Source organism: Tamandua tetradactyla, chromosome X (genome assembly GCF_023851605.1).
Source record: "Tamandua tetradactyla isolate mTamTet1 chromosome X, mTamTet1.pri, whole genome shotgun sequence".
Lineage (NCBI taxonomy): Eukaryota > Metazoa > Chordata > Mammalia > Pilosa > Myrmecophagidae > Tamandua > Tamandua tetradactyla.
In genome coordinates, this window is record NC_135353.1 from 127803627 (window position 1) to 127823063 (window position 19437).

A 19437-nucleotide genomic window follows, 5' to 3' on the forward strand; every position below is an offset into this window, starting at 1 on the left:
AGCACTGCCTTTGCTGCGTCCCATAAGTTTTGATATGTTGTGTTTTCATTTTCATTCGCCTCGAGGTATTTGCTAATTTCTCTTGCAATTTCTTCTTTGACCCAGTCGTTGTTCAGGAGTGTGTTGTTGAGCCTCCACGTATTTGTGAATTTTCTGGCACTCTGCCTATTATTGATTTCCAACATCATTCCTTTATGGTCCGAGAAAGTGTTGTGTAAGATTTCAATCTTTTTAAATTTGTTAAGACTTGCTTTGTGACCCAGCATATGGTCTATCTTTGAGAATGATCCATGAGCACTTGAGAAAAAGGTGTATCCTGCTGTTGTGGGATGTAATGTCCTATAAATGTCTATTAAGTCTAGTTCATTTATAGTAATATTCAGATTCTCTATTTCTTTGTTGATCCTCTGTCTAGATGTTCTGTCCCTTGATGAGAGTGGTGAGTTGAAGTCTCCAACTATTATGGTATATGAGTCTATTTCCCTTTTCAGTGTTTGCAGTATATTCCTCACGTATTTTGGGGCATTCTGATTCGGTGCGTAAATATTTATGATTGTTATGTCTTCTTGTTTAATTGTTCCTTTTATGAGTATATAGTGTCCTTCTTTGTCTCTTTTAACTGTTTTACATTTGAAGTCTAATTTGTTGGATATTAGTATAGCCACTCCTGCTCTTTTCTGGTTGTTATTTGCATGAAATATCTTTTCCCAACCTTTCACTTTCAACCTATGTTTATCTTTGGGTCTAAGATGTGTTTCCTGTAGACAGCATATCGAAGGATCCTGTTTTTTAATCCATTCTGCCAATCTATGTCTTTTGATTGGGGAATTCAGTCCATTGACATTTAGTGTTATTACTGTTTGGATAATATTTTCCTCTAACATTTTGCCTTTTGTATTATATATATCATATCTGATTTTCCTTCTTTCTACACTCTTTTCCATATCTCTCTCTTCTGTCTTTTTGTATCTGACTCTAGTGCTCCCTTTAGTATTTCTTGCAGAGCTGGTCTCTTGGTCACAAATTCTTTCAGTGACTTTTTGTCTGAGAATGTTTTAATTTCTCCCTCATTTTTGAAGGATAATTTTGCTGGATATAGGAGTCTTGGTTGGCAGTTTTTCTCTTTTAGTATTTTAAATATATCATCCCACTGTCTTCTAGCTTCCATGGTTTCTGCTGAGAAATCTACACAAAGTCTTATTGGGTTTCCCTTGTATGTAATGGATTGTTTTTCTCTTGCTGCTTTCAAGATCTTCTCTTTCTCTTTGACCTCTGACATTCTAACTAGTAAGTGTCTTGGAGAACGCCTATTTGGGTCTAATCTCTTTGGGGTGCGCTGCACTTCTTGGATCTGTAATTTTAGGTCTTTCATAAGAGTTGGGAAATTTTCAGTGAAAATTTCTTCCATTAGTTTTTCTCCTCCTTTTCCCTTCTCTTCTCCTTCTGGGACACCCACAACACGTATATTTGTGCGGTTCATATTGTCCTTGAGTTCCCTGATACCCTGTTCAAATTTTTCCATTCTTTTCCCTATAGTTTCTGTTTCTTTTTGGAATTCAGATGTTCCATCCTCCAAATCACTAATTCTATCTTCTGTCTCTTTAAATCTATCATTGTAGCTATCCATTATTTTTTCTATGTTTGCTACTTTATCCTTCACTTCCATAAGTTCTGCGATTTGTTTTTTCAGTTTTTCTATTTCTTCTTTATGTTCAGCCCATGTCCTCTTCATGTCCTCCCTCAATTTATCGATTTCATTTTTGAAGAGGTTTTCCATTTCTGTTCGTATATTCAGCATTAGTTGTCTCAGCTCTTGTGTCTCATTTGAGCTATTGGTTTGTTCCTTTGACTGAGCCATATTCTCAATCTTTTGAGCGTGGACAGTTATCTTCTGCTGCTGGCGTCTGGGGATTTATTCAGATTTCTCTTGGTGTTGGACCCAGCAAGGTTGTAATATTTTTCTGTGAAATCTCTGGGTTCTGTTTTTCTTATCCTGCCCAGTAGGTGGCGCTCGTGGCACACGTTTGTCTGCGGGTCCCACCAGTAAAAGGTGCTGTGGGACCTTAAACTTTGGAAAACTCTCGCCGTCCTGGGGGTTCGCTAGCCGAAGCGGCTTGAGCCGGCCCGGGGTCCGAACGCAGGGAGGGTGTCCGAACGCAGGGAGGGTTGCTGGTCGCCGCAGCCAGGGAAAGAGCCCGTCCGAATTTCCTAGTCGGCCCTGGGCAACAAGCGTGGCGGGAGGGCGCCAGCGGCAGCAGCCCGCCTGAGAGAGTGCACGTTCCCCGGGAGTCACGGGGTCGCCGTTCTCCGCGGCCTGGGGGTTTCCGATCCAATTCTCTCAGTTGGTCCGGGGGCTGCGCGTGGTGTGGGCGCCAGTCGCCTTGGTTTCAGGGGACCACCTCTCCAATTCTCCCAGCCGGCCCGGGAAGGGGGAAGGGAGTAACTCCGGCCGCTTGCCACCCCGCCCGGTAAGGCCCGCGCGCCTCGGCGATCTCACCCGAGCTGCTTCTCTCAGCCAGCCAGCCGTTCCAGGATGGGGTACGCTGTCTTTTTTATCTCTGTTGTGGCTTTGGGCGCTTTCTGTATCGTTTCTACTCCCCTAGTAGGTGTCCTGGAGAAGAAACTAAGATCCGCGCGTCTTACTAAGCCGCCGTCTTCCCTGTGCACCTCCAGGCAATCACTGATGCGTTCTTAATTTGTATCCCAGGAATTTAGATATTAGTCATGATTATATACTTATTGGCCAATGGATGTTGATTCATGATGATTTGTCAGACATTTCTCTATCCCTTCCCCACTCACATACACACATGCACTGGTGACCTTGACAACTGTTGTCAATTAAATTGAATTTCCAGTTGCTTCCACTCATGAGCTGTGAGATTCCGAACAGATCAGTTAAACTTATCTGAGTTTTATTTCTTTACACTTAAGAGGAAAAAACATCTGCTAGGTGTAACTTGTAGAACTGTTGTGAGGACAAAGCAAAAATGCTGTATTTTGTCAGACTGTGTAACCTGGGAGCACCTTGACCTGGTGGCTTACTCTGATGTCTTCTTATTTCTTTTGAAGAACAGGGCTCCCTGGACAGTGTTCAATACAGAAACAATTAGTGGACTGTCTCTACAAATGGCCAAATGTAATGTATAAAACCCTTACAGTTCCTTTTATTATATAATTCTGTAAATCTAGACAGTCTTTATCTACCTTAAATTTTCTAAAGCTTGAAGGTTTGATATTTTTAATTACCTAACGATAGCTCTTTGTTTTGTTTACCAGAAGCTTTCCCTAGTCTTATAAAAGAATAATCACTTTTATGATGCTATCTAAGCTGTTTCCTGCTTAAATGCAATGCGTTGAGGACTGTTAGTAAAAGAGTACATAAAAGGGTAAAGTGTTCTATTCCTTTTCATCGTGGAGCTCTTTACATATTGTTTGTTTTCCATTTTCTCAAACATAGATAGTCCTTTGTGGTAGTCACTTCTCACTCTTTTTCATTCACCTGTCCTTTCTAAGAACATTCCTTAATCAAAAGGGCCTTAGCAGCTGGTTTTGACATGATTGTATTGTGGGAATGATTACTGTTTGGGCAGCACCTACTTATTTGAGACCCCATCCAATGAGGTCCCCTATGCATCAGCTGGGGTGACATTTCAACTGGGCTACTGGGTTGGAGCTTTGGAATAGGATCCCTCTCTACCCCCATTGCACCCCCTTTCATATGACATGTACTGTACAAAAACATTGATTTTGGAAGTAAGAGAGAGAGATGATGGAGAGTTGCCATGTCGCAAAGTATCCTTGAGCAGAAGGTTAACATAGAAGGAGGAGAAAGATACTGTTGTGGAAATATGGTATATACATAGCATGAATTATTTTTCACCCATTAGAAGGAATTAATTCCTTATGCATGTGACCACAGGATGAACCTTGAGGACGTTATGTTGAGTGAAATAAACCAGACACAAAAGGACAAATATTGTATGATCTCACTATTACGATCTAATTATAATAAGAAAATTCATAGAGTTAAAATCTAGCATATAGGATACCAGGAGATAGAATGAGATAGAGAATGGGGAGTTGATGCTTAATTTGTGCAGAATTTGTAATAGGGTTGATTATAAATGTTTAGATATGGATAGAGGTGATGGTAGTACATTACTGTGAATGTAATTGACAGTGCTGAATTACGTGTGTGTGTGGTTGAAAAGGGAAGGCTAGGGTTGTGTATGTCACTAGAAGGAAAGCTAGAGAATAAAACATGGAACTGTATGATATAGTGGAATTTGTGGATGATGACCGTGGTTAATAGTACAAACAAAAGAAAGTACTTTCATGAATGTAGTAGGTTCAGGTGTCAACTTGGTTGGATGATGGTGCCCTGTTGTTCTGTTGCTGAGGATTTAAATCATCAGCATATGAAACTCATCTGTGGTTGATTAAATCTGTGGTTAGCAAAGGGGAGTGTCTTGCACAATGAGTGACATTTAATTTAATTTGATGGAGGCTTGAAAGAGAGAGGTCAGAGGACAGCTGAGCACAGCCCACTGCAACTCAGCTCAGAGCTCAGAGAAGGTCAGACCCAGATGTTTGGGGATGTAGAAAAGAATCACTCCAGGGAAAGCTGTTTGAACCCAGAAGCCAAGAGAGAGAGGGCCAGCAGACATTGCCATGTGCCTTTCCATGTGATAGAGAAACCCAGATGAAAGTTAGCTGCCTTCCCTCTGAAGAATGTAAATTTGTAATTAAATAAATCCCCTTTGTAAAAGCCAATCCATCTCTGGTGCATTCCACAGCCTTGCAAACTAAAACAGATTTTGGTAACAGAGAAGTGGGGTGCTGCTGTGTTTGCAAACACAAAATATGTTGGAACTGGAAGAATTGTGAGATGCTTCATAGAGAAAGCCTAGATTGCATTCAATAACTATTTGTAGAAACATGGACTCTAAAGAAACTTCTGTTGCAGGTTGGAAGGAGAGCAGCCCTTGTTTTGAAGTGGCAGAAAGGTTGGAAAAATGGAATACCAGTGCTGGATGGAAGGGAGAATTTGAATGTGACAATCTGGGATACTTGGCAGGAAGAAATTTCCAAGCTAAATGTGGAGCATGCAGTCTGATTTCTCCTTGCAGCTTATAGTAAAATGTGACAAGAATGGGATAGGCTGAGGACTGAGCTTTGGGTACAAAGAAACCAGAACTTGATGGTTTGGAAAATTCTGGCCTTTCAGATGGTGAGTCCCCAAAGAATAGTGCCCCATATGAGGATATAACCAAGCATGGAACCAGCCAGCCATTACAAGGCAAGCCAGGATTTGAGATGGAGTTATCCAGAAAGGATTTGTGGAAGGTCCTATTGTGTGATGGTTTTGATCCCTGCATGCTACATACCAATTCAACAATTTTGTTTTTGGAAGACATGTATAAATGGAACCCCTGTTGGTCCGGACTGGAAGGGACAGAAAATGGACCAATAGAAGGAGGAATAACCTCAGAGGCAGAACCATGGACACTAAGGTGCGAAGTCAAGAAACTCAGGCCAGGAGAGGGGATTCACCTGTGCATGTGAGGGGGTGAGTTTGGCCTGGAGGCAGAGGGCAAGACTTCTGCCTTGATGTTCAGGAGCAGTTTTGGTGCCACAGGCCTCCAAGAGAGGAGAGCACATTCCCTAGGGATTGGGAAGAACCTGGCTGCCACCCCATTGTTCTGAAGGTGTTGTGATGGCAGAGAATCCAGGTGTCATCCAGATGTTTGAGGAGGGTGGGGATAAGAAAAAGACAGTCTCTTCAATTTTCCCCAATGTTGCAGCCCTCATCTCAGCATTTGGAGAAAGCAGCACCACTGTGTGGCCCTTGAAAAGTGTGAAACTGCCTCTCTCTAAAGCCCCAAGGATGAATAACTTTCAGATTTTGAAATCTAATGAAGTTTTCCCTATAGGTTTTCAGAATTGTTTAGGTCTAGTGACTCCTGTTTTCTTTCCAATCTATCACTATGGCAATAGAGTAATTTATCCTATGACTGTTCCTTCTTTTTATACGAGAAGCAGATGACTTATACTCCAAGTTCACAGGTCCACAGCCGGAGGGGAATTTTGCCTTAAGACAGACCATGCCTGTAACTGATTTTGATGAGATTGTTACTATTTTTGAGTTGGTATTGTATTTGTATTGTTACAGAAATGGTTTAAAGCATTTGTGATATTGTGATGAAATGAATGTATTTTATATCTGGAAAGATTTAATGTGTTGTAGGACAGATGAACATTGTTAGGTGAAAAAATATGTCTGTTGTTATTTTCTCTTTAGAGATAAAGCATGGTTTAAGGTGATGTATAGTTGCCAAGTTTACAAGGGGTGGACAGTGTAGTAGTTAGGTTCAGGTGTCAACTTGGCCAGGTGATGGTGCCCAGTTGTTCTGTTGCTGTGGACTTAAATCACCAACACGTGAAATTCATCTATAGCTGATTAAATCTGTGGTCTGCTATTGGAGTGCATTTTACTATGTGTGACATTTGATTTAATTACCTGGAGGCTTAAATGAGAGAGGTCAGAAGACAAGCTGAGTACAGCCTGCCATAACACAGCTCAGAGCTTAGAGCACTTACACTCAGATGTTTGGAGATGCAGAAAGGAATCACCCCAGGGAAAGCCGTTTGAACCCAGAAGTCAGTAGAGAAAGCTACCAGACATCACAATGTGCCTTTCATCTCCGAGAAACTGAGATGAAAGCTAGCTGCCTTTCTTCCAAAGAACTGTAAATTTGTAACTAAATAAGTCCCCTATATAAAAGCCAGTCCATTTCTGGCAGCCTTAGCAAACTAGAACAATGAATTATAACAGCAAATGTGCATCATTATTACAAGGTGTTAACAATAGGGTTGTTATATGGAAAAAAATGTACCCAATGCAAACTATTGACTGTAGTTAACAGTAATATTTTAATATTCTTTCATAGGTTATAACAAAGGTACCACACCAATTCTAAGTATTAATAATAAGGGGATACAAAGGGTATGGGGTTTTGTTTTTGGAGTAATGAAAGGTTTCTAAAATTGATTGTGGCAATGAACGCACCACTCTGCAAATATACTGTGAGCCATGGATTGTACACTTTGCGTGGATTGTATGGTGTGTGAATGTATCTCAGTAAAACTGCTTTGAAAAAAAGAGATAGTATTGTTGGGAAGGACTCCGCATGCAGATCATGGTTTGTCAGTTTGTCAATTAATTCTGCCTTCTGCCTTCGCCTGAAAAATATACTTCACCTTTTCCTAGGCTGTGTCCCATGCGTCTGCCTGAGGTTCTCATTTGCTGAATCAATTGTGTTTATGTTCACAAGAGCTGCCATGGCTATTGTTGCAGTGACAGTGCAAACACCAATTAAACAAATCTGCTGGGTTCACATTCTCCTTCAGATCATCTGCTGTGGATTTCTGGCAGAACCGGTGTTTGTGAAAAAACAAAAACTGCTGAATAATTAAATTGCTTGGCTGAATACTATTTTTTCCACTCCATCTTTTTTTTTTTTAATGTGAAGTTCTTCCATTTAAGGGGTGGCCATTCAGCTCTTTCTTGTCATTTAATTTCTTGCTGATCCCCTTTAACTGTGGGCACAGTGTTACAATGAGGAGCCTAGGGAAATGTCTTTTGTATATCTATCTTAGATACACTCTGCCCTCTGTGGCTTGCCCAACTTAGTTCTTCACTATTTGGGTTCCATCCCACACTCTCTTTGTTTAAGTGCATCTGTGTGTGTGTATGTGTGTGTGTGTAGTGGGAAGAGGGGTGAGGGCTTGCACTATTCTGTTGGCGGGGATCTTTAGAGGCCATAGTGGGTCTGCGCTCAATGGAAGTCTTAAAACGAGGATCACAATAGCATAGGAAATCAAAATATAAAAGATCATTTTAGAAATCAGAGCTTTGCATGTCATATAAACAATAAGCTCAAAGTTGCACAGCTGACATGTCAGATTTTTATTGTGTACTGTATGTCAGCAATCTATACCTGCAGGACCTAGACATGCAAAGATTATAATTACAATAGCAGCTACAGTAACAACAGCAGCATTTGCTGAGAACTTACAATGTGCCAGATACTGTTCAAAGTGACTTACGTGGATCAAGTCCATGTCATCTTTCTAGTACATATATGAAGTTGTTTCTATCATTGTATTTTATAGCTGAGTAAAACAAGCACAGGGAGGTTAAATAGTTTAACACAGCTGGTGCTACAACCACCGTGAAAAACTGTTAAACTTTAAAGGTTAAATGTATGGACACCATAAAATTCATACATTCCACTCCCAGGCATTTACTCAAGAGAATGTATAATATATATACACAAACAGACCTGTACAAAAATAGTCAGAGAAGCCTTATTCACAATAGACCAAAACTGGAGCAGTATCAACAGGTGAATGAATAAACAAACTATGATACATCCACACAATGGAATACTACACAGGGACTAAAAGCAACAAACTGCAACAACATGTACAAACTTCAGAAGTATTATGCTAAGAAAAAAAAAGCCAGGCATAAAGGAGTACGTACTGTATCATTTCATTTTTTAAAAAAAGCTAGAACAGGTGAAACTAATATATAGTGAATGAAAACAGATGGGTGGTAACCAGTGGCTGATAGGTGGGAGAGATTGACCAAGAAAGGACAAGAGGGAACTTTCTGGGGTGATGGGAATGTTCTCAGTTTTCATTGTACTGAGTTACACATCTGCATATATTTCTGAAAATGCCCCAAACTGTATACTTGAAATGGGTATACTATATGTAAATTATACCTCAATAAAGTTAATTAAGAAATATGTCATCCTGTATCTCAGCTCTTTGCTGAGATCCTAATGACCTTGTTGGAGAGACAAGACCAACAAATTTGCTGCTGAATTAATGCAAGAAAGAATATTGTTATAAAAATGTGCCTTTATCAGTTGTAACAAATGTACCACACCAGTGCAAGGTATTAATAATAGGGTATTATATGGAAATCCTTTTATTCTATGCAGTATTGTTCTGTAAACTCACAACTTGTCTAATAAAATTATATACATACATACTTAAAAAGCACAAGGAATATTGAATCTCATTTCACAACTCCAGTTTCTCTGCCTACAAAATCAGTATGAGAAATTCTTAAAAACTAGGTATTTGAATAAAAAATAAATTCAATGAAGAATGATAATACTGAGAACCAAGGCATTCAGTACTATGTAATTTTTTTATAGTGGATAGATGGGGTGTCGCTTGTATGTTACTGTGCAGCTGATACATTTTTGTCTATTCTTTATTATCTTAGTAGTTTCATGCTATGTATCATAACCAACCTATTGCCTGAGAAACATGTAAGATAACGTATTTACAGACATCATTACAAGTTTATGATGTATTTTCTATATTGTTTTATATGTATGTTATAAAATATTCAAAAAGAATTTTTTCTCGGCTGAGAAAGGGATACAAAATGCAAAATCCACACTTTTGATAACTGAAAATTGCCAGTTGTTTTGCAGTACTTTATTATACTGCTTGTCTTGTTTTTCTTGGGCTTTTATTTAGCTAATGAATGAATACGTTAGAGACTTTTGGGTTTTAGTTAGGATTTCACATAGTTTGCATTGTAATTCTTTGATTCTTTGCTGTTCCTATTAGCCCATAGCATTATTTTAATAAATGTTATAATACCAATCAAAAAAGTCAGTGTGAGGGCAGGCTACCATGGCTCAGCAGGCAGAATTCTCTTCTGCCATGCAGGAGACCCGGGCTTGATTTCTGGTGCCTGCCCGTGCAAAAAAATTAATCAGTGTGAGATGAGTCTTTGATAACTAATACTATTTTGTATGTAAATATTTACTAACTTGGCAGATTTAAGTACCTGTACATTGTAGTAAATATTTCCTTTAAAAATATCTTCTATCTCACAGGGCAAATCATATCCCTTTAAAGGCCCCTTGCCACCTGTGTGGAATCCAATTGCTTACCTAGATCATAATAACCTATGGAGGACAATAGACGACATGGGACGAGAGGTAAAGGTTCCCAAAGCTTCTTTAACTACATGTGTGTTTTTCATAAGTTTAGTCCTTAAAAGAAAAAAGAAGGTGCAACATTGTGTCACCGATGTGCCTAGCACATAGTAACTCAGTAAAAATGTGAGAAATTATTGAATGAACTTGTTTCTAACCTCTAAAGGAATCAGATATCAAACTGTTATTTGTATACTATTGATGAGAAAAGAAAAGATCATACATTACTCAATCTTCCTGGAATGATGATTCTAATACAGAAAACCATCAGGACTTGGCAAAATATGTTTTCTGGGTTTTTTAGTCTCCACCGTGTCCAAACCTGCAGCCCACAAGCTTCACCTAAAACTCCAATTTAGACATGATTTGGTGCAGCTGTCTAATCCCTGTTAAGAGTTAAATTTATGAATGTTCCCTAGAAATTAGTAATTTAGTAATCCTTATCCAGAAACAGCCATTATAACATTCTCTTCAATTATTGAGTAGGAAGTGATATCATAAATTAAATATCAAGTGTGGTATAGATCTAGAATAAGAAAGTCACACTAACAGCATTGGTTGTGCAGTAAAGCAATTATTATGGGAATTTGGATGACTTACTTTTTTTCTTTCAGTTAAGTTTTTAATACTATTTAAAGAGTTGTTTAAAATGAAAAATGATATTCACTTTTCCTCTAAAAATCCTCATCTGAGTATAGATTCCCAGTGATGCTCCTTGGAAGGCACCCCTTGCAGAAGAGTGGGACAAGATGACGATGAAAGAGCTCCTGGACAAGATCTGCTGGACTGAGTAAGACACAGGCATTTTTGCGACCATCTTCTGGGTTTATTTAGCAATATTATTCAACTGGTACGGAATAAGTAGCTGCTTTGTGTAAAAAAAATTCATGAATACCAGATGGCACGCTAAAAAATATTATAACTGGTCCTTGCCATGAAGTTGTCTACACATCAAACCCTTATTTTTTGTGAATTTTTTTCTTGTGAAGAATAACATATATACAAAAAAAGCGACATATTTCAAAGAACACCACAACTTTTAGCTAATCTTGATGTGATTGGTTTCATTCTTATCTCTAGATTCCAGGGTATACATATATAAAACAGCCTCTCAAAATCCAGAAATAACAATTACTGCTCTGGACTAAATCTGACTACTATAAGAGCTTATGATCTAGGCCCCTGTTTTCTTATAAGTATTTTCTAAATGAGACCATACAATATTATTCTTTTGTTTCTGGTTTATTTGGTGTCACTAAATGTTCCTTAGGTTCATTCGCAGTGGTGCACGCCTCACAACTTTGTTCCTTTTTGTAGCAGCATAATATTTGATCACATGAATACACCACCATTCACTAATCTACTTCTCAGTCAGTGCATTAGCCACTTCCTCACATATAATGTTCAAAGTCAGCAATCCTTCAGCACTCTCAATTTTAGATAATTTCATTGTTAGCAAGAGAAAGATAACCAATAAGCACATCCTCACCAAATAAAAAATCCAAACCTCCCTTTAACATTTGTCTCACCCCTCATTACTTGCCCCGGATATTGCTGTGGTACTGTTGATATTTGCCTGTTAAACATAGCCCATAGCATGCATTAGCAGTTTTCCCCCATACCCTGAAATTATACACTCCGTACAAGATTCATAGCTTTGCAGTTGTTCATGAAAGAACTTATTTATATTTCTAGTGTTAATCATTGGGAACGAAGTTGTGTAAAGACTGTCAGCTTAAAGAACTCATTTAGCAATTTGTCTGTGTAAGAATGGGTTTTCCTCATCACTAAAAGTCAAATATAGAGATGGTTAGTATATACATCAAAATGTGTGTGGTGTATGCATTATGTGATGTGGTGCAACTCTTCAAAGATTTGAAGAGGCACTTCTAGAGAAGTTCTGTAATTCACAATGGTTGGGGAAACATGACTGGATAGAATGTTTTCCTTTAGTGAAAAACGTGTAGCACTGAAATGTATTCATGAGTCAATCTTTAAATTCTTATTGGCAGAAATGGGAACAATATATAAATTACTGGGGCCATATAGACAGACGACATGAAGAGGCCTTATGCTCTTGGACAGCAAGGAAAATGGAAAAGGTTGTAGGGGTTGCATTCCAAGCACATGTGAATTTGTGGAAAAACCAGTAAGGGTAATGGAAGCCAAGTTCAAAGAGACTGTCTGCCCATTCTAAACAGCATTATTGGGAATTTCTTTATCTCTGGGGTTGATATCTTCACTTTCTTAGTATTAAGGAGAGAATTTACAACTAAAAGTAAAAACAAGGTTTCAGGTTTTTCTGAGTTTAAGTCATGGAAATAAAAAACCATAAAAATATATATACTCCCTGACATAGAAATCCAGCTTTTTAGAATTTAGCTTAGAGAGGGAGAGAGAAAGGAAGAGAGGGAGAAATGCTATCAGAGAGAGAGGGAAGGAGAAGGAGAGAGAAAGAGAGAGAGTCAAAGCATTATTTTAAAAGAGGAAAATTTTCAAGTCCAATAGTAAGAGATTGGTGAAATTAATTATGGGACATCCAAAAGATGGAATATGCTACAGTTTGTTAAACTCATGTTGCAGAAGAATATTTAATAGCTTGAAAAAATTATAATGTTAAATACATAAAAATATAGGCTGTCATTGTATATGTATAGTATGATATATGACTTCATTTTAAGAAGTAACACTGTGTATGTACTACAAAAACAATAGACATTCATCAATTTTTTTAACATTGTGTATTACAATTTAATCATTTATCCAGGTCATTAAAAATGCTTCATCAAACATCATATTTCATGGTTGTAACGTATTCTATGGAAATAAATACCATAATTTATTTTCCCATTACCATACTGTAGGCCATTTTTTATTCCACCAGTTTTTCATTATTATCATTGTCATAGAACACTCTGTAATAACCATCTTTATGCTTTTCCTATGTCCTCAACCTTTGAAAGTAACCAACTCTGGAATAGTAAAGTCCTTTTATGTCATGAAATCAATGCCTTGTTAATTATATGTTTGTTAAAACTTATCTAATGCTATTAACACTTTCTGTGAGAATGTAGTTTTCAAGATAATGTTTTGATTGTGACAAAATTACGATATTTATTTTAGAATTCCATAGTTTAGATTTTCAAAATATAGTGAGTATATAATTATATGCATTTATTTGTTATTTCTGTTATGAAAATCTTTTAATAAATTCAGTTAGGTCTTTTCTCCCCAGAAAGCTTTTAATCTCCTTGAAGACAGAACCAAACATATTTTTGGGGTCATTGAGACCTCATTTTTTCTGACATAGTTCTTGACCCAGTCCTCCACTTAGTAAATATTCAAGGTTGTCTGCTGACTAAATACAGCTTTTTTTTTTAGGGTAAGTCAAATTTTACTAGTATCCATTTTTATATCACTAAAAATTTTTATTGACTTGATGATATGCATCCTAATTCTTATTTTTCCTCACATTTCAAAAAGGAGTTAAAGGGGAGACTGAGGGTAGTTGAATTGCAAATTATATTCTTAAATATTTTACTAGATGAATGTGAAGGGTGAAGAATAAAATCTGTACAAATATAAAGCATCAATCTGTCACTGCAGAAGGAATCACAAATCACAGAATTTCATCACCCAGATGCCATCTGAATTTAGCTCCCACTCTGTCATCTCTTCTCCCCTGTTACATAATATTTTAAAATTTATTTTATTTAATTGTGAAAAATAACATATATTCAAAAAAGTCAATAATTTTAAAAGCACACCACGACAATTACTCCCTGTGTTTGAATTGTTTAAATGATCAATCCAGACAGGTTGAGTTAGATTATGTGCTACAGAAACCAAATAAAGCTTTTTGAGATATTAGGAGCATATGAACAAGAAGTGATTTTTAAACTATCCCTAAGCAAGATGTGCATAATATTTTCTGGTTTTAGAGGAAGTTATCCCCAGTATATACAGCTTATTGATATTCAAACTAAAGCACAATCCTACATTCAAAGACTAATGATGATCATTCTTTCAAGATTGTCATTTTTAAAGTGCTTTTCAGAAGTATAGATTGTACTTACAATGTTATCCCAGCTATGTAAATATATTTTAAAAAACCTATACCTAGAAAAAATACACCAAAATGATATCAAGGATTATCTCTTTGGAGGCAGAAATATGGAAAAGTTCTCATTGTTTTACTTTTATGAATTTTCTAAATTTTATATAGTTTTTATATATTTTTCATGTAGAGAAATATAACATTTATCTTTCATAAAGTCAACAGGGCAAAAAACACAAAAATATTATTACACTATCTTCCTTGACCTTCTTTCTGTCAGATGTTGTTCTTTTTTCTTTTCTCACTGAAACTCCCAGAATAAATCAAATAAAAGATTATGAATGGACTGGTCTTCCAGAAAGAGTTGCTTTTAGATCTCCCTCTATTTCAAACCAAGATAATCTCTTTCCCACCAAATTGTTCACAATAACAACTAGAACTGTAGCAATATTTTTTATGTTTAGTATTGTCTGTCTAGCTGAGCCAATGTTAAATGTTAGTTGTTTATTACTCCCTTCACCTAATGCCCCAAATTCACTAGAAAACAAAGAACAAAGGAACTAGATATCAGGAAATAGCAAAGGGATGTTTTCACTTTGAAGTAATATTTTAAACTGATGTTTACTTTAGATAGGAGGCACAAATTCCCTCTGCAAGTAAGGTATGAGTCAGTAATTTCCACCCCTTCAATTATCACAAGGAATTGTATAAAAGTACATGTAAGTCACTTCAGTATATACATTACACCATTTTGCAGATTATAATGGTGGCAACTGTCACAGATATGCTGTCCAGGCTGTTATGGATGATCAATAGGTGGTAAATGTGTTAGATGTGAGTCTACAAACCTCCAGGGTCAAGATACACTAGAGTAGAAAGATGCCCCTTGATATGTATTTGCACATTCAGGGTTTCCAGCTGTCAAGTTATAAATCATTTTTGTATATTAAGAGCAGGGGCTTTGGAGTCAGGTATGATGCTAAATTGGTCGTGATGAAAGTGGAGATGTGTGTGGAGACATCAGGATCCTTGATGAGCTGGATGGAAAAAAAGTAATGGAAAGAGAAATCAAGGAGGATTTTTGGATTTTGACCTCAACAACTATGTAAATGCTGCTGCCTTTTACTGAGATGGGAATCTCCAGAAGAGCAGCAGGTTTGTCGGGAGAAATCATGACAGTTTACAATATGGAATACCAGGTGATTCTAAGTAAGATATTTTGGTTAAGGAAAAGGAAATCTCATATTCGCAACATCTCTAATGTCATGTTTCATAGTGTTGGATTCTAGGTACAATTTCCGAGACTTGCCAAATTGTACTAGACTTAGCCAAGTAAATTTATTATTTGAAGTATTTCTAGAGAGTTAAGAAGATGCTATCTTGGATTTGCCAATTTTGCTCTTGTTTCTTCCCAACCAGATCTGCAAAGCAGCTTGCCATTATCTTTGTGAACCTCTGCGTCACTGCAGAGACTCATGAGGTGTCCGCTCTCTGGTTCTTGTGGTATGTGAAGCAGTGTGGGGGCACAACCAGGATCATCTCGACGACTAATGGAGGGCAGGTAACCATCCATTGCCCCACCGTTCCAACAGAAAACCAGACAATGGCTTTATGGGACGTTGAAGACCTGAGTGGTCATCCTTCAACTGTGAACGATGAAGTAGGGGGGCAGGCTTGTGGCCTCTGCAGCTTTATCATTGCAGATTCAGATAGCTCTTGTAAGACACCAATCTGTTGTTAAGTACCCAATGTGAGGGCCCAGCAGTCAATGTGATTCTAATAATAGGCCTCTCTTTGTATAATTTTGAAATTTTCCATTTGGATATGCATCCAATTATTTTTAAACCTTTTTTATTGTAGTATATATGCACAACTCAAAATTTCCCATTTTAACTACTTTCAAGTGTACAATTTAGCGGTATTAACTACATTCACAATATTGTGCTACCATCTCCAGCATCCATTACCCCAATCATCTGATTATTATTTGGTAAATTCATAGGCGGTCCTTTGATTACCATAGCTTGAGAATTTCGTGGAAAGCTCGAAAAAAATTGTCTCTATATTAGTTTCCTAAACCGCTGTAACAAATTACCACAAATTCAGTGACTTAAAACAACAGAAATTTATTCTGTCACAGTTCTGGAGGCCAGAAGCCCCAAGTGAAAGTGTTAGCAGGTTTGGGTCCTTCTAGAAGTTCTGAGGGGGAATCCAATCCATGCATCTGTCCTAACTTCTGGTGGTTGCAAACAATCTTTGGTATTCCTTGGCTAAGCTACATCACTTCATTCTCTACTTCTGTCTTGAAGATCTTCTCTATGTCTGTATTTCCTCCTTTTCTGTCTCTTCTAAGGACACTTGTCATTGGATTTAAGCCCCACTCTAATCTAGTATGATCTCATCTTGAGAGCCTTACTTTAATAATTACATCTACAAAGACCTTTATTCCAAATAAAGTTGCATTCTGGGGTTCCAGGTGGACATGAATATTTGAGCGTCCACTATCTAACTCACTACAGTCAAAAATGCATTTTGGATTTAGAAAGCCACACAAATCACATACTGAATTCATTCATTCATTCCATGACTATTTCTTGATTCCCAGAATTATAGGAAGTGGATTAGAGTTCTTAACCTGCTTGATAATAATTTTCTTTTCCTTCTTTTGCACCTCCCCCTCCCCCTCTTCTTCCTCTTCTATTCCCAGACCTATTTAAAATAATCTTTTAAAATATTAACTAAATTGAAATTTTCAGAAGAGGTAGTCAGATCAACTCCCATTGTATAGCTATGTGGAACATTTGGAAGCCATCCAGGCAAATGGGCACAGTGAGGTAAAATGAACTATGTGGTCACAAAAGCAGCTGCCCTTGACTCAGGATGAGACAGACAACCTCCAGTGGGGAGTAGGCTGTCTGGCCTGGGCAGGGAGGTTCTGATCCTGAGTAACAAACAGGGGAAAAGCAGGCTTAGGCATGCTCAGGCAAACAGTGGATCAGTTTTAGGAGTAGTTCACCAGACCCAGTAGCCCAACAAGAAGGTTGCACACACAACATAGAACAGAGCCAGTGATCAGTCAGGTGAGACGGGATCAGGATGTCTGAGAATTTGCAAGAGCATAACTTGGATGGTTACTGTTAAGAAATTTGTAACTTTGTCAAAAAACAGCAATCACTAATGAGAAAATAATAGTGAAAGACATTACTCACAACAGCAAAATGAAACTTTAAACCTATCAGAGTAAATATTTGAGGAAAATTTGCAATTTAATAATCCATGATCATCCCTATATTTCCTACTCACCAACCTCTTGAGGCTTTTTTCTTATCAGGAGAGGAAGTTTGTGGGCGGATCTGGCCAAGTGAGTGAGCGGATTATGAACCTTCTTGGGGACCGTGTGAAGCTAGAGAGGCCTGTGACCTACATTGACCAGACGGGAGAAAATGTCCTTGTGGAGACTCTAAACCATGAGATATATGAGGTAAACAAGATCTTTAAACTGTAAGGAAGAGGCCAGCATCCCATAGATAACTAAAGCTTAATTAAAGCCAAGATACCCCAGCCTTCATGGATAGTCCCTTCATCAAAGATGAAAAAGCTACCTCTACTTGAGAGAAGAGAAAACCAGAATATTCAGGTGAAATTTACCAAAAATATTTACTATCAACCCACTGTATTGGGCTCTGATGTAATTAGAGAACAAAAGAGAATATTTATTTGATAAATATTAAGTGCCTCTGATGTGCCTGGCATTATCCTAGGAGTTAGAAACATAGCAGTGAACAAAACAGATAAAAATCTCTACCCTCAAGTATTAAGTGTTCAAGGAGCATGATGTACACATCCTACACTAATGTGTTCAAAAAACTGATAGATAGATAGATAGATAGATAGAGTGATATGGCAAATACGGCAAATTGTAAACATTTGGAATGATAGGGGCATGTTGAAGTTCTCTGTATGAGGTCTGTATTATTTTGGTAACTATTCTGTAAGTTTGAGAGTATTTCAATATAAAAAGTTGAATAAAATCTCTACCTTCATGTAGCTTACATTCTGGTGAAGGAGAAAGTCCATAATAAAATAAATAGCTGACATATAAAGTATGTCAGAGAGTGATAAGTACTGTGGGGAAAAAAAGGCAGAGAAGGGGCAAAGGGTGTGCCATAAGTGGGGTGTGAAAATTGGTCATGCAATTTTAAATGAAGTTGTCGGGAGAGGGTCTCAATGAGAAGGTGATATTTGAGCACAGAACAAAAGGAGATGAGGAATTGAGCCGTGTATTTATCTGGAGGAAGAGTATTCCAGGCTGATGGAACAGCCAGTGCAAAAGACTTGAGGTAGGAGCAAAGCTTGGCATGGTCATGAAACAGCAAGGTGGGCAAATTGGCAGAAGTAGAAGGACTGAGGAGAAGAGTCACAGGAGGTGAGACCGGAAATGTGACAGGGTCCATTTCATATACAGGCTTGGAGGTATGAATGTGAGGAACTTGCCTTTGACTCCATGTGTAGATGGGAAGTCATTGGAGGTTTTGAGCAAGGGAATAAGTTCTAATTTAGGATCCCTTCAGCTTCTCTGTTAAGAAAAGACCAAAGGTGTACAAGGGTGGACTGATGGAGAATTATTAGAAAAAAAAAAACGAAATAACAACCAACCAATAATGTTCACCGTGCTGTTTTTCTTCCAGGCTAAATATGTGATTAGTGCTATTCCTCCTATTCTGGGCATGAAAATTCATTTCAACCCCCCTCTGCCAATGATGAGAAACCAGCTGATCACTCGTGTGCCTTTGGGTTCAGTCATCAAGTGTATGGTTTATTACAAAGAGCCCTTCTGGAGGAAAAAGGGTGAGTATTTTCCTTATTATATAAAGACCTTCAGGAGAAGGTCTAGAAAACCTAGTGCAAAGATATGTATTTACATATAATTATTTTACTAGAAGCTGGATGTAAAAGGCTCTAAGCTTATTGATATAAAATAAAAAATGTGTTTGCACAAACTCATGGAATTAACTTCTCTTGGCATATCACCAACTCTTCTTATAATTTGATAATATGTTTGTTTAATTCTCCCCCCAAATCTTGTAACAACAGGTTATTAACATTTCTAATACAGTTTTTAAAAGCATGGGTTTATAGAGCCATTCATAAAAGTAGGAATTCTCAAAATATTCATGTAACCTTTTCTTAGAGTCATGGTTCTACTATATTAAATTAAACCCATTTATTCTTTCAAATATATTCAACAAGTACCAAGAATAAACGGATTTAATGCCCACTAGAGTAATAGAGTCTGCAATGATGGAAAATATTCTAGAAGTATGCTGAACAAAATGGTAGCCAGTA

General features: G+C 37.6%; 1 protein-coding gene across 1 annotated transcript in view; it reads left to right on the plus strand.

The window, feature by feature from the left end:
* Positions 1–19437, plus strand: part of MAOB (monoamine oxidase B) — a 130262-nt gene that overhangs the window by 88004 nt on the left and 22821 nt on the right. The window contains exons 4-8 of the mRNA XM_077146643.1: positions 9933–10037; positions 10733–10824; positions 15511–15652; positions 17423–17572; positions 18780–18939. Of these exons, the coding sequence (XP_077002758.1) occupies positions 9933–10037; positions 10733–10824; positions 15511–15652; positions 17423–17572; positions 18780–18939 (649 nt within the window). The remainder of the gene's footprint in view (positions 1–9932; positions 10038–10732; positions 10825–15510; positions 15653–17422; positions 17573–18779; positions 18940–19437) is intronic.